This window comes from Hippocampus zosterae, chromosome 10, assembly GCF_025434085.1.
Source record: "Hippocampus zosterae strain Florida chromosome 10, ASM2543408v3, whole genome shotgun sequence".
Taxonomy (NCBI): Eukaryota; Metazoa; Chordata; class Actinopteri; order Syngnathiformes; family Syngnathidae; genus Hippocampus; species Hippocampus zosterae.
In genome coordinates this window covers 12,781,970-12,797,467 of record NC_067460.1, presented here as the reverse complement: position 1 = coordinate 12,797,467, position 15,498 = coordinate 12,781,970, and the positions used below count along the sequence as shown (strand labels likewise).

Below are 15,498 nucleotides of genomic sequence, written 5' to 3'. Positions count from 1 at the left end.
GTGATCCCCACCCATACTTTTATCACAATGGTGTCGTCCCCATGAAGGAAGCTTTCAACACCCACATTTTCCCTTGTGAAAACCTTTCTGAAACACTTTGAAAATTCCTATTAAGTTCATTCTTTCATGTTGGACAAAGTGAAGAAGCTTTCATGTCTAATAGCTGCTTGGAGCCCTCTGCGGCGCACACTCCCCTCATGTGGCCCTCTGCTTAATTATACCAGCATGTTTCCAAATTACCGTTTGTTTTCATAGCACCACCTCATTAAGACCCTAAAAAAGCTAATGACAGGGTACTTTCTTCTTTATTTTGTTTGGATCAGGCACGTGGCATGGCAGCTTTTACATAAATGACAGCTTGATTGTACAGTACGATTACAATTGTGAAGCCAAAAAGGCAGAAAGTCAACGGAGTGCCCAAATTAGTGTAACATTATTATTATTATTATGTCAATTATTAAAGGGGACATAAAGGAAAACTGACGTTTGAATACCTCGTATACAAATACAGTAGTTGGGTCTATTGAGTGACCCATTGCTGCATAACTGAGGGGATAACTAACGAAATAAACACTCGGATATCATTTTTTTTCACCCATGGCATGACCAACTCAGGTGGGCAAAGATCCAGACTTTCAAACGACAGCCTGACTTTCTATGTAAAACACTGTCACACAGAGGTACCATCAAGCAGAAGCTCCCCCTACCCCATACCACATGGGTGCACCATCCCTCAATTAATCTAATACATTGTATTTTGCATTCAAATGTAATCCAAAATATTTTTTGATTGTTTAATAACGAATAGTTTTTTTTTTTCATTTTGATCATAGGAGGGAACAGTGTGGCCAAAACGCTCATTCAATGACATCAGAATTGAAAGAGCAACAGGTTAGCAATTGTGATGCATTTAAACGGCTTGCTCTTAGTCGAAGTCTAATTTGTGAATTATCTTGTGACAAGCAAGGTTTTTTTTTTTCCAAACACCAGTTAATCAGCCAATTCTTCAATATCAACGTGCAGTTGCATTGAGTCAGTACACGAGCATATTTTTAGACACCTGGAAACAGGTTTAAAATGTGTACAGTGTGTGTCCACTTTCACATTCACATCACTAGGAAGAATACAAATCACCTTCCTGCTCTCCTGCATATAAGTGCAAGTAACCCGAGGAGGCTTCTCATCTGTCATTGGGGTCTCAAACCTTACGGAAAACTACTCAGTTCTCCCTCCTGGGAAAGCAAGCCAGCTTGAAAATAATAACATTTTTGCCGCAACACACTTGCTGTTGCACGCCATCGCTCATGACCCTGACAGGAAATAGGTTGATGATGCCCCCGAGTGAGCGTTTTACTGAGGTGGACATTCAAGATAAAGTGAAGTCACACAACTGAATCAAACACGCCTGCCTATATTCCAATCAGCATGCATGTAATTGACGACTAAACCGTCCATAGGTGTGGATGAGAGTGGGAATGGTTATTTGTCTGGGGCTGGATTGACAAACGACCGGATATAATGAATCCAGACAGATTATCAATCCATCCATCCATCCAATTTCTGATCCGCTTATCCTCACAAGGGTTGCGGGGGGTGCTGGAGCCTATCCCAGCCCTGTTCGGGCAGGAGGTGGGGGACACCCTGAACCGGTTGCCAACCAATCGCAGGGCACACAGAGAAGAACAACCATCCGCGCTTACATTCACACCTAGGGACAATTTTGAGCGTTCAATCAGCATGCCATGCATGTTTTTGGAATGTGGGAGGAAATCGGATTACCCGGAGAAAACCCACACAGGACCCGGGAGAACATACAAACTCCACACAGGGAAGCAGGAGCTGGAATTGAACCCGGTACCCCTGTACTGTGAAGTTGACGTGCTAACCACCACGCCCAGATAGATCAAAAAGATGCAAAACCAAAAGTGTTTGTATCTTACGATTAACATTCATAGTGGATGTTTGGCCTCATCAAAGTACCGGTTTACCACTTATCACTGTCTTTGACCTGTTTGAAGTAGCCATTGTCTTGCTAGCACATGGCTATGAGAAATCTAAGTTTGCATGTCACATCCACATGGGCCAAATGACCCATTACATTCACGTAATAAGACAATGACCTGATAACTCCGGGAACAAAAGGAGCAGCATCTGTCCCACCCATATTGACACATGTCACATAGCACACTATTTTAATGCCACCAGCTGTCATTTGCAAATTAAGCAAATGTCAGTCATTTTCCACTCAAATGTTACTAAATATACATCATAAATCAGTAGAGTAATATAAAATGGGGAAAAAATGGTGCAGTGCCAACCACTTATGTCATATCAACACAATTGTTGGGATTCTTTTTACTGGTCACATTTGAGCAGTTCATTAGAATGTTGACTATTTGACAGAAATGATTGAAGAAGAGTGAAGAATAATTAACAATATTCACAAAGATACAGTATATATATATAGATATATATTTTTCTGACAGTTTAATTGATAAATAACTGCTCTGTATTAAATATAAAATACAGGATAATAATAAAAAGAAAAATGGCTACATTTTCTGAATCTGGTAGGGCACTGCCCCTCCTGTCTTGAATGCAGAGTCAGCGCTGTTGCAAATACATGGAACAGTTGCACACAGCCTGTTGATACAAAAAACAATCATGGAAAAAAAAAATAATCTTATCTGAGAGGAAACTGAGGGTTGCAAGAAATTGTGAGTTTGAAAGGGGACAGGAGGCAGCAAAAAAAGCTTGCATTGGGCATTGTGGACGTCAGAGGTACAGAATATACTCTAAGTGTCTTTACTTTTGCCAATTTCTAGCTGCGCATGTTACAATTAGGGGGAAATTATTAATCTTTTAGACAAGCAATGCCAGCCATTAGAAATAGTACCAACTCGCATCAAGTGAGTACAACCGTTTCGGTCCTGAGCAGCGCAAAGGACGGAAAAATGTCTCAATCGACATCCTCCTGCAGCAAAAGTAAACAATGAGAGACATAATGAGCGAGATGGCCATGCTGTTGCGCACAGTGAAGGAGTGACCTGACCTGTAATAGCTTGTTAAACAGTTATCAGAAGAGAGAGCAAACAGTCTGTTGGCGGCTACACACACAGACGCACAGGCTGAGTGGCTTTGGCGGAAAACAGAGGTCAAGTCAATGACATAAAGTCTGATTTATCTTGATGCAGTTTATAAAATCAAATCATTTGGTACATCTGAAAAAGTCTTCTTAGGTATTCTGCAATAGGATACTGCTCCCCTTTTAAGAACACTGCAAATTAATACATCTGTGCCTGTGTCAGTCAAAGCTCAGCATCAATTTTCCTTTCAAATGTAATTTAATTTAAAGTAACAGTAGTAAGAATATGGACACGTGTATTTCACTAGGAGGCTTTTCCCTAGATTTCTGTTTGAAGCTCCTGAGCGCAAATATGAAGTGGATTCAGAGGATTCGTTTCTAAAAACATTATGCATGTTTGACGGTAATTGCTGAAACATGCAAATGCTGAGAACTATCTAGTACGCAACTGTGGAGATTGAAAATTTAATAGTTTTTCACTATTTTAGCTTTTTGCAATTTGGGGGGCATGGCTAAACCGGCACCCCATCACACACTTTGCAGTGCGACAAAAGTGAACCCTCCCCAACTACACAAGAACTTGAGCGCCTTTGTTCACATAAGCAATTGTGACATGCAGTGTGCTGATTGGCTACGACTACACCCCGAAAATGAGTCTTCCCTTTGGATAGCCTGCTGGCATGCCTGCTTTAGAGAGCCTCGAGTGAGTGCGTGTACATCATGGAGAGAAGGGAGTGTGTGATGAACAGGAAAAAAAAGTCTGACTTGAAAGCCAGCATGTGCGCCAAGGCTCTGGACTGACAGGGCCACTTTAGAGCGCCTCATAGTCACAGCGTCAAAAAGATCTGCGAGGGTCTGCTGCAATTCATTTTCAGCCACTGGAGGCTTTAAGCAGCTACGTTTTCAATCACGTCACGATGTGGAAGCCGATGAAAGATGCAATACAAGGTAGCATCCAGTGTTCCACGTCGAAGTAGAGGTAGACTGTATGATTGACAGTTGACAGCTGAACGAGGCTTGGTTTCAATGAATTCAGTGTTTCAGTCATTTCTGTTACTTGTTTTACATATTTGACATTGTTTTTTAAATCCATCCATCCATCTATTTTCTAATCTGCTTGTCCTCACGAGTGTCACGGGCATCGTTTTTTCCATCACTCAAATTTGGCGGGGCTGTTCGCAACACTTCTTTGTGGTGTGTCAAATTTAGAGGTAATTTTCATCTATTTTGGTAGAACCCGTTATCATCAGTAAATGCTTTCTCGTTCAATCCAATTTTAAGTGCAGTCTAGGAAAACTGTGTAGTCTACAAGGCTTTCTGCGATGCTGCTCATTCAATTTAAGGGACCAATTCAGTACAAGGTTCGTAACCATTTTGAGGATCCTTTTGTAAACCTGTATGAGATAGGACAGCGAGAAAGAATGAAAATGGTCAAGCAAGGTCTGCTTCCCAGAGGTCTTTGACCTGATAAGACCGCCTGGAAGAAACAGAGAGGTTACTGAGGGGTCAGAGTCACGTTACGGTGGGGGGGGGGGGGGGGGGGGGTCGCAGATAGTCATGCGGGATATCTCACGAGCTTTGCAGTCGTAAAACCACAAAAATGTGGATCTGTCGCGCTCTCTTTCCATATACATCTTGGAATTGTTGAAAACAAGGTAATTAAATGAATAATAAATGAAGTACATGGATCATATGTGTGTGGTCCTGTCTTGCTTTATGGAAGAAATGAGATGTGTGTCAGGTTTCAGATCTATTTCAAATACTCTCAACTTTCACGTCTATTCCTCCAGAACTGGGAGGAACACACTGTAAGTGTGACATAAATTCAAGTCACAAGGAAGTACGGCAGGAATAAAGTCAGTGTTAAATTACCGGGTCCAAAGTTCGACATTTGGAGCCGTTGAAACGTGACAAAAGTGGTGGTACAATTTGAAGTTGAAGCAAACTTTTCTAGAAGAAAATTCCTCAAAAAATAAACTTGGAGTTCAAACCATGTGTGACATCATGCAAATTTCATCAGACATCAGATCAGTAAGCATTTGAATCATGAACTTGTATGTACTGAGACCTAGAACAAATGAAGCAGCTTGAAATTCGATCACATAATCATTTCTATGTGGAACATCGATTGTAATGAGAACAGCTTGGAAGGTAACCAGCATTATAGCTCAGATTGTGTTCAACTTTGGAGTTACCACTGTAATTGACTGATCTTTAGTTCTAGTATCAAAGCTCATGTTACACCAGGTACAATATGAAGTGCATAATCTAACACAAGTGCACACAACTCAATTGTTTATTTTTACTTTCCCCCTCAAAATAAAGATTTTTTTTTCCCATCAGAGTCATGCAGGTTATAATGGTCAATATTCTTAACCATCAGATCAACGCTCACATCTGTCCAACATTGCTTGTGGAAGCTTCAGTTATTCATGAGAGTTCAGAGCGCCCACATGGAGCGGCTCGCGTTACCCCGTCCTACAACTCTACACTAGCAAACTGGTACACTGCTCACAATAGTTTACTCTCGTCACAACAAGGGAGTCACTTTGTGACTGAAACATTCCATCTCACGCGCGCGCACACACACACGCACACACACACACATGCACGAATAAGAACTCCATGGCAGAGGTGGAGGATACAAAATACGGCCATGAAAAAATATGATCCATCCATTTTCTGAAAGGGGCGGAGGGGTGTCCCCCGCCTACTGCCGGAAGACGCCCCCCCCCCCCCCCGCGACCCTTGTGAGGATAAAGCAGATCATATGTGTGTATACATAAAACAAATTTTTTAAAACTGCAGCCTATGTGAAATGCAAATGCATTCTACAACATCCCAATGTTGATTGGAGTTTGATTGATTTTACTAATCATCACCAACATAACTATACATTCAATGCATTAGTAAAATAATTATGCAATAAAAGTATTTCACATGTTAAAATGAAATTGGATCAAAATAAATGCTTGAAATCAAACACTTCGAAAAGATCAAATGTAACTGCATGAAAAGTTACATGATCCTCACCAAATGCATTGCACTTGATAAAAATCAAAATAAACGTTTCGAACACTGTCACATTATGCACGTTATTATTTTCACTATTATATCACTTCATTATTTCAGTGATTCTTCGCAAATAAGTGGTACCCAACATGAACTATGTCAGCTAATGAGCGTTGAAAACTTTGATGCCCATTCTTCGGATGTGCCATGAAAAAGCATGCTCTCACTGACCATACATAGTCCATGCATAGGTTCCATCGCCCTACTCGCCAATGCACGTTGCCGCATGATGGCACTGGCTCACTTATTAAATAATATTAAAAACAAATAATACACTGGGCTTGATGTTTGGATGACGTAACATCCCCCCCCCAATTCCGCCCCAAATTGCCTCCTGTCTCTTTAATTCACTTTATCCTCCTCATTATCCAACTACAGAGAGCCACTCAATTCAAATTGTAGAAAAATCCCCAAGGAATCGGGTCTCTCTAGCTGGGGGGTGGGTGCCCCCATGTCTGGGATGACTACCGGCTTGAGTGTAGTAAAGGTCTTTGTTAAGCTGTCCTGCTGCTGAAAATATCTGCTGTTGAGGCACAATGGCGACAAACAGCCACATGTGAGCTCAGCACTGAGCAGTCAATCTTTAATTAGTGATTGCATTTAAAAAAAAGAGGGGTGGGGGGTGGAAGATGGCAGGCCTCTTTTAGGGCTGCTAAACTGTTCCAAAAGTGCAGGAAAAAAACTGAACCATGTATCAAATGTACTTTATTCTGATTTACTCCATAAAACAGTCCCACCCGGCCCCAAACTAATTATGTGTGTCGATTACTGACAAACATTAACTTGATTACAGTGTCCAAATGGCCACTAATAAAGCAGATGCCATGCAGTGTTTTGTTCTTTTCTCAGCTTACTTACCTTTTCAGCTCTTGACAGCTCCCTCACAAAGTCCTGACATCCTCAGCAGAATTCTCCTTCTTTCGGGTATCCATCCATAGTGTGTCCAAGACAACTGTCTACTATATATGTCGCAGAAGTCATGGATGCTGCCACTGGTTTTGCTTTCACATGTGAAGAGAAACCCAACAGGACTTTTGTGGTGTGTGTGTGTGTGTGGGCAAGGTAGCAGCCACCAACAACACCACCACCACCTCAATCAAGCATGGTGCCTTATTCAAACAGTGCTCCTGGTGTGGAAACACTCGTGACCTGGAAAACATGGAGTGGATTCACTAGAGTGGATTCAGTCACTTCACAGTATCAGAGAAGGAGAGCCCCGTTTCGCAAAAAAAAAACATATTTATGGGAAAGTTGTTCATTCGGTTACTGTTCTTGTTCATTAAAAGTGTCAGTTACAAGGTAATTTATGTGAGAAAAAAATATTTAGAGACCCATCTTTAACTTGGAAGGTTGGGGGATGCAAAGATTGGGTAATTCGTAAATGAGGTAAACTAAATGTTTATATGTGTATATGGAAGGTATGGGAAATTGTTAATTATAAATAGTGAATGTTCATTGTTAAAATCCATTATTTATAATTAATACAATTATAATCAACAAATGGCACGGTGGGAAAACTGGTTCGCGCGTCGGCCTCACAGTGCAGAGGTGCAGGGTTCGATTGCGGCTCAGGCCTTCCTGTGTGTAGTTTGCACGTTCTCCCCGTGTTTGCGTGGGTTTGCTGCGGGTACTCTGGTTTCCTCCCATATTCCAAAAACTTGAGGACTTGCCTTAGTGCAACTCGGCCATGGTTTCCTTCCCACTCCTCTCAGTGTGACAGTACAAAGTCTGGCAGCCCACAGATGCACCTTACAATTTAAACCAGACATCCAATAGCGAGCCTCCTCGGCCTTAACAGTCACTCGTGACATTTGCACAACAAAGGAAGGCCCTGGTTGATTCATCAACGCCCCCCACACTCCCTCTGTCCATGCTCTTCACACACACGCACACCCCCTTTCACCTCCTTTCGCTTACCCTGGTGACTCCTCCTCCTCTTGTCTTTTGTGCTTGGTGACCAAAAATCCGCCTGTGACCCTCCTCCTCCTCCTCCTCCGCCTTCTCCTCCTCGGCCGCCACTAATCTCCTTGTGTGCCCGTTGGGATTGAGTGCTTCAGTGCACCCTCACGGGACACAACACGCTCTGGTCTCATTTGCAGAAAAGCCTCTGTGTGGTGTCATTTTGGTCCGCATGTAAACACAGATGCAGGGAATTTGCTCTGTTTGACAGTGATCACTCATTAGGTAAAACATATTTTGCTTTGTGGGCAATTGACATAATTTTCTTCTCGTATTTCGACGCTAATGCATCCATTAGGATCCCAACCCTACGTCCCCACAGACACACATACAAGGTTCCCATGGGGTCGCAGTAGGCTTTGTATTTCACATTGAGTGGCTCTCTAGCAACAGTGATCTCACAGGAGGGGCAAGTGGACCATGCGGTATCCAGAGGCACACATACACACTGATTTTTTTTGCTCTGACTTGTGAACACAAATTTGGCATGCAAAAGTATAATGGCAAGTGACTCCGCAGTTTGCAGATGAGTAAATAGCAGTAAATATTCTTCCAAAAAAAAAAAAAAGATTGCCACCCTCAGATGAAGTTACTATCAAACTAACCATAAACATTTAGTTTTTTCAAACATTTTTCTTTTCTGATTGGTATAAAAATGATTTAGTAGATATAAACACATAACGGGGTAGGACTAGATAAGTTTTTTACTTCATCCTACTCCTTGAACATAATAACTGTGTTGAATGAAGACTGATTTCTTTCTTTTTACTTTTTTATCTACCTTATTTTCTGTCAAATTATTACTGTATATGTTTTATGTTCAATAAAACATAGAGAACTGCGTGTTTTATTCCGCTAGCATTATTAACATCCGTTGGGAAACACGGTAAGCACGTAGGCTAACAATTAGCATGTTTGTGTTGGTGTTGTTACCCTTTAAACAATGGATATATTTACACAAACTGGGTACTAAGAGGCATATATTATTTACCCTCTGCGAAGATTGACGAATATTACTTCCGTATTGAGAAGGTGAGAGAGGAGCTGGCCAAGTCAGGCCCAACTGAATGAGCAGCACAGGAAGCACCGAAGAAGGAAGAGTGATAACAAAATGTTTAAACTGGATTCTTTTATTTGCACCAGTATACGTACCAGTATATATGTTTTTATAAGCATAATTTTATAGAATGCTAGAAGTTCCTTTTGGCTTTTTCTTTATTTTGATGTTAGCTAAATGTCTGAATGCACAGAGTGGTTGCTTTCCAACCTAGAGTTTGGTGATTTGATCCCCGGCCATTGCGACCATGTCCAAGTGTCCTTGAGCAAGCTACTGAATCCCCAAGTGCAAAAAGTTAATAATTAATTCCCTCAAGGATGGTATGGTGGTAGATTGGTTAGCACGTCCACCTCACAGTGCACAGGTGCAGGATCCGATTCCGGCTTCGGCCTTCCTCAGTGGAGTTTGCATGTTCTCGCCGTGCCTGCGCGGGTTTTCTCCGCGTACTCCGCTTTCCTCCCACATTCCAAAAACATGCATGACAGGTTATTGGGACAGTCTAAATTGTCCCTAGATGTGATTCTGAGTGCGAATGATTGTTCATTTATGTGTGCCCTGCGATTGGCTGGCAACCAGTTCAGGGTGTCCCCCGCCTACTGCCCGAAGACAGATGGGATGGGCTCCAGCACGCCACGCGACCCTCGTGAGGATAAGCGGATTAGAAAATGGATGAATGGATAATTCAGTCAACCATTGCACTGAATGTTTGATGTTTCTCATTCGCTGGCATTATTAACTGCGACCAAAATTTGACATGGATTGTATTTACTTTAAATGGAAATTAATTCACAAAAGAAAAACAAAACAAAGAGGTTGTATCTACTCATCAGGTCTTCCGAAAGATCCTCCGTATCAGTCGGAATAATGCATTGTCCCGCAAAGTCTTGACGACCCTCTTCCATTGGCTCTCCTCCTTCCACAGACCCAAACGCTTCTTCTCAGCTTTGACCTCTGCCCTGTGCAGCCGCTTGTGCAGACGCCAGTAGAAGCGAGTGTCTGGCGAGAGGCCAGTGACCGGAGCAGTGCGGGCGAGACCCAGACTCAGGGCCTGTTCGTTCACTGAGCGGCGCCATGACGACCCCTGCTGGACAACAGAGGGAGCACAAGTAGAATAAACATTGTTTGGGTTATTTGATGGGAGAAAAGAAAAGTTCACCTTGTTGAGAGTCACAAAACAGTGCAGCGTGTCGTCTTGTCGACTAATTAGCTTCAACCACACCGTCTGAGTGGGAAGTACGCTCCTCTGGAGCCATAACTTGCCATCTGCTGTCAGATCCACGCCGGCCAGGTTCACAAGCAAGGATGTGGAGGGTCCACCTGGCCACACAAATGAACACAATATTTAAGTACAGAAACTGGACACACACACCAAAGGGTCCACACCACAATGTTTACTGTTCTATTTTTTTTTAATTTACTGGGAATGTAACAAAATATATTAATAGTGTAGATATCAATCTCATCTATCTATCCAGCCATCCATCCATCCATTCATGCCAACGCAGCGCATTTATTGCACTTCAAAGTCTGTGAACTGTTATATCCTACCAGTATTTGATTTGAATAGGGTTCTTCATCTGCTTATTCCTTTCAATTACCGGTAATCCATTTTTGTAGTTATTATGACACTGTGACCTTTTGTAAAACAGACAGACAAGGAATATCCCATCTTAAAAAACAATAAAATAAAACGAATATAAACAATAATAAAAACTTAACTAAAACAAAGCATTTAAAATTACATGATAAAAATTTACAAATTTAAGAATTTAAAAATAACTAATTAATGTTATTATGACTTCAAGATGGCGCAGCGAGAGTGGCTGTCTTTACAGCAGCTCCTGTACCTTTTGTTCTTCTACTTTCTTCCTTTTATAACTTTGCTGCTGTAAATTGGGAATGTCTCCATTGTGAGAGAAAATAAAGGTTTATTATTATTATAACTGAATTTGAACAAGTAAAAATGAAATCAAAAAATAAAATGATAAACCCAAAAGTATAGTAGCCCTGCTTACAACTGGAGTAACCTTATTTGGGGTCAATCAGGAGCACTTTACATGAATTAAAAACTATATCAAGTTAAGTGCAGGCACTCATATGTCAAGTCACCACCATATTTGTGGATTGTCATTATTTGCGACAGGGTTCGGTCGCTCTCCCTGGTGCATAGCGGAGGTTTCACTGTAGTAGTCATAGTTGCAACTGGTATATAAGGAACACATGTGAAGTCTCGTGCAGTTCGTCCTGGTTGCGGTGCATGACAGGGACATCTGAACAAGCCAGCAGTTTTTACGGCGTGATAGTCCAGTTTGTCCTTCACGATGCTGATGGAGCGCATTCGTAAATAAAGACACTCACACACAAACACACACACACACACACACACACACACAAAATGACACTAGCCATGATTTGGTAATTGAACTAATGTGCTGAATACACACTAGAAATGTCACAGTGACATGAGAAGAGGAAGCTGATGTTCCTACATTAGGCAATCATACTGAGAGACAAAAGGAGTCTGCGGATTTAATGCTTTGCATTTACCAGTGTTTCTGGCACATTAAATTGATGGAGTTGGTGTCGTGTCATGTCATACGGATGACCTTTGTGTTTGGTGAGTAAAGGTGACAACAGAGGCAGAGAAATAGGCACGTGTTCCACTTGGAGGCTTTGCTCCTTGACGGAATGAACTATCCCGCGGAGGCTGACGTTGTTCTCTATGAAACGAGCGGGAATCTCAGACGCTGCTTGAAATTTGGTGATCTGAGGAAGAGACCATTACAGGAGATATAAAACATTTACACACCTTACATGTTTTTGTGATATAAAAAGATGAGACTAATATCAATCATTTCAAAATGTTTTCCGCCAATTATTGTGAGCTACAGCCTGTACAGATCAATTGAAAAAAAAAGTAACTTTTTGTGAGGGGAAGCAAAATTAAACAGAGATGATGTGGTTGCAGAAGTGTGTACACGCTCTTAGAACTAGGAATGTGGCTGTCTTCAGAATTAACACAGACATTCAAGCTTATGTTAAATGGGAGTCAGCACAAACCTGCCAACATTTAAAGCCCCACCGATTAACCTGTAATTTTTAGATGTTCTAGTAGGCTTTTCCTGTCAGGAATTTAATTGAAGGAAGTTAGGCTTCCCAGTCAATGACTTCCTTTTTGAAATGGATGCAATCAATTATAGCGGAATCTCAAAAGTTGAACTCAATCTGGTCCATGATTTTGGTTAATTTCCAAGTTGTTCTCATTTTAAAAACATGTATCCATTGGAAACAATTTAAAGTGGATTCATTTGCTTCAGCTTTAGTCCTTATATGTTCATCCTTTATATATGGGCTAGGTGTGTATTGTGACAAGTCGGCCAGGTTGCTCGATTTGCATAATGTCCCACTTGGTCTGCACTCGAAGTAAATTTCTTTGTCACGTTTTTCCATAAATTCTGGTTGGACCGTAAATGTTACCACCACTTGTGGACTGTTTGACTGTGTGTGTGAAGCTGCTGTGTGAACTCTTGTGACAGGTTGAACTCTTACCAGTTTGATGCGCCTTGCAATTAGAATCACCCCAGCAAGAGCAAGCCCGCCACTTATGCTCTGTTTGTGAGACAAGAGATGTGTTATGATCATGACATTGTCACAAAAAACAGAATGCATAAAGCTGTGTACAAATGGTTCGAATGTGTGGAGCTTGCATGTTGTCCACAACCCCAATATGGACAAGCGACACACAGAAAATTGATGGACTGATAAGCATTTGGATGACACCATTCAGACACGATATATACAAATATATTCATTCATTCATTCATCTTCCAAACCGCTTGATCCTCACTAGCGTCACAGGGGGGTGCTGGAGCCTATCCCAGCTGTCTCCGGGCAGTAGGCAGGGGACACCCTGAATCGGTTGCCAGGCAATCGCAGGGCACACAGAGACTAACAACCATCCACGCTCACACTCACACCTAGGGACAATTTAGAGCGTGCAATCAGCCTGCCACGCATGTCTTTGGAATGTGGGAGGAAACCGAATCACCCGGGGAAAACCCACGCAGGACCGGGGAGAACATGCAAAATCCACACAAGGAGGCCGGAGCTGGAATCGAACCCGGTACCTCTGCACTGTGAAGCCGACGTGCTAACCACTGGACTACCGGTCGCCCTATACAAAAAAAATTAAAATAAAAAAAAATATATATATATATAGCGGCCCGGTAGTCCAGTGGTTAGCACGTCGGCTTCATAGTGCAGAGGTACCGGGTTCGATTCCAGCTCCGGCCTCCCTGTGTGGAGTTTGCATGTTCTCCCCGGGCCTGCGTGGGTTTTCTCCGGGTGCTCCGGTTTCCTCCCACATTCCAAAAACATGCGTGGGAGGCTGATTGAACACTCTAAATTGTCCCTAGGTGTGAGTGTGAGTGCGAATGGTTGTTCGTCTCTGTGTGCCCTGCGATTGGCTGGCAACCGATTCAGGGTGTCCCCCGCCTACTGCCCGGAGACAGCTGGGATAGGCTCCAGCACCCCCCGCAACCCTAGTGAGGATCAAGCGGCTCGGAAGATGAATGAATGAATGAATATATATATATATATATATATATATATATATATATATATATATATATATATATATATATATATATATATACATAGAGAGAGAGAGAGAGAGAGAGAGAGAGAGAGAGAGAGAGAGAGAGATTTGTGAGATTTGCAATTCTCCGAACTGCAATAAAACAGGTTAAATTCCAGAATTATTTTTGCTGTAATCCATCTGTTGGATTACCGATGTGTTAGTAATTACGGGTGACACGGTGGAAAAGTAGTTAGCATGTCCGCCTCACGGTACATAGGTCTAAAGTTTGATTACGGCCTCCAACCTTCCTGTGTGTTCGCATGTAATCCCTGTGGGTTTTCTCCGGATACTCCGGTTTCCTCCCACATTACAAAAACATGCATGGTAGATCAATGGAACACTCTAAATGTGTCCAAATGTTTGATTTTGAGTGTGAATAGTTGCTGTTTGTCTATCTGTACCCTACGATTAGCTGGCAATCACTTCAGGGTGTCCTTGCCTACTGCCTGCTGCCCACTGCCAGCTGGGATAGGCTCCAGCACGCCCGCGACCGTTGTGAAGACAAACAACTCGGATAATAGATGGATGGATATTATAACACCGTATAAGTGTGCCTAAGGTTGTGTTCACATCAGTGGAAGAACCATATTGTTGTACGACGTCCGCGTTCAGGAGGTTCCTACCCGCACGAGTGTGAGGTTGTCATCTACCAACCAAGAGATAGTAGACACGATGTTGTGTGACGCCCTGTTTTGTCGCTGTGTTTGTGGCTCGTGCCTTCTCCCATCCTCAGTTTGTGTTTCTCTGCTGGACTCTCGCATGTTGTTGACATGTCGGTTGTAAAGTTGCGGTCGCCGGAAGTCCCGCCCTTTCTTCTTTCTCCGCCCACGTCAGTCTCCGCCCTGTGGACTCATTTGCAAATGACAGGCTGACGTCCAAGTGCACGAAAAGGCGTCATTAAACACGTAAAATATTGTAATATTTTTCTTCTGTATTTATTACAAGAATACTTCTGTCCAGGTAAAGAGGCGGGTGCATATGCTCAGACATATTTTTACTCACGTGTTTTTAATCCCCAGACTAAGCGACAGGATATTTGGATTTGGTGTTTTGCAAATCATGTCATCGATTTGACAAAGAGCATATGTTTAGAATTTTTTTTAATGGAAAAATGTAATGGCCCAAAAAAATGTATAGTTACAGGAATAATTTTGCATCTCAGATTAAAATATGTAGCAAATAAATTTTTATGTATTTGTTTTTGCATTTATATATTTTTTTCATTATCACATACTCATCATTATTTTGTTGCAACTCCCTTTAAAATTTGTGGTGAACAGATATAAGAAATGTGAATGCTGTAGCACAAAATTTTATTTTAAATCTGACATTATTTGCTACTACAGGTATGAGTCATTGCACAATGAATGACACGTGTGCCCCCCACCAAAAACCAAAACTAGACAATGTTGAAAAACTGAAGCTTAACTTTGAAATGCTGAGAAACTAATGTTGAAATATACAATTTGAGACTTCTAATGCCTTAATCTGTTCAGAAAAGTGTTAACACGAGTGAATAATAAACGTTTAGTAGCCTATATATAATATCCTTTTCAATTTGGACATTTTGTTTCTGTTTTTTAATATACATTTCGGAAATGCAAATAATTCCTCAGATGGCCTGAATGAGGTCAATTTTTGAATTTGCAATGGTTTTAATTGGGCAAGAAATGGAACGCGTGGTGT

The 15,498-nt window shown here is 41.8% G+C and overlaps 2 protein-coding genes across 3 annotated transcripts in view; both read right to left on the bottom strand.

The window, feature by feature from the left end:
- Positions 1 to 7,215, bottom strand: part of plch1 (phospholipase C, eta 1) — a 58,367-nt gene extending 51,152 nt beyond the window's left edge. The window contains exon 1 of the mRNA XM_052077432.1: positions 7,016 to 7,215. The gene's annotated coding sequence lies outside the window, so the exon portion shown is untranslated. The remainder of the gene's footprint in view (positions 1 to 7,015) is intronic.
- A 2,015-nt stretch (positions 7,216 to 9,230) lies between these two features.
- c18h3orf33 (c18h3orf33 homolog (H. sapiens)) lies at positions 9,231 to 14,638 on the bottom strand. 2 transcript variants are annotated; one of them, XM_052077553.1, is made up of 5 exons: positions 14,436 to 14,638; positions 12,723 to 12,782; positions 11,780 to 11,939; positions 10,330 to 10,490; positions 9,231 to 10,257 (listed from the first exon to the last, which is right to left on the bottom strand). In XM_052077553.1, exons 1-5 carry the CDS (start codon positions 14,571 to 14,573, stop codon positions 10,000 to 10,002), a joined length of 777 nt encoding a protein of 258 aa, XP_051933513.1. In that variant the 5' UTR covers positions 14,574 to 14,638; the 3' UTR covers positions 9,231 to 9,999. The 2 variants fall into 2 exon arrangements, with proteins under 2 accessions (XP_051933513.1, XP_051933514.1); XM_052077554.1 differs by lacking the exons at positions 12,723 to 12,782; positions 14,436 to 14,638 and having other exon boundaries at positions 11,283 to 11,869.
- Between the last annotated feature and the right edge of the window lie 860 nt (positions 14,639 to 15,498).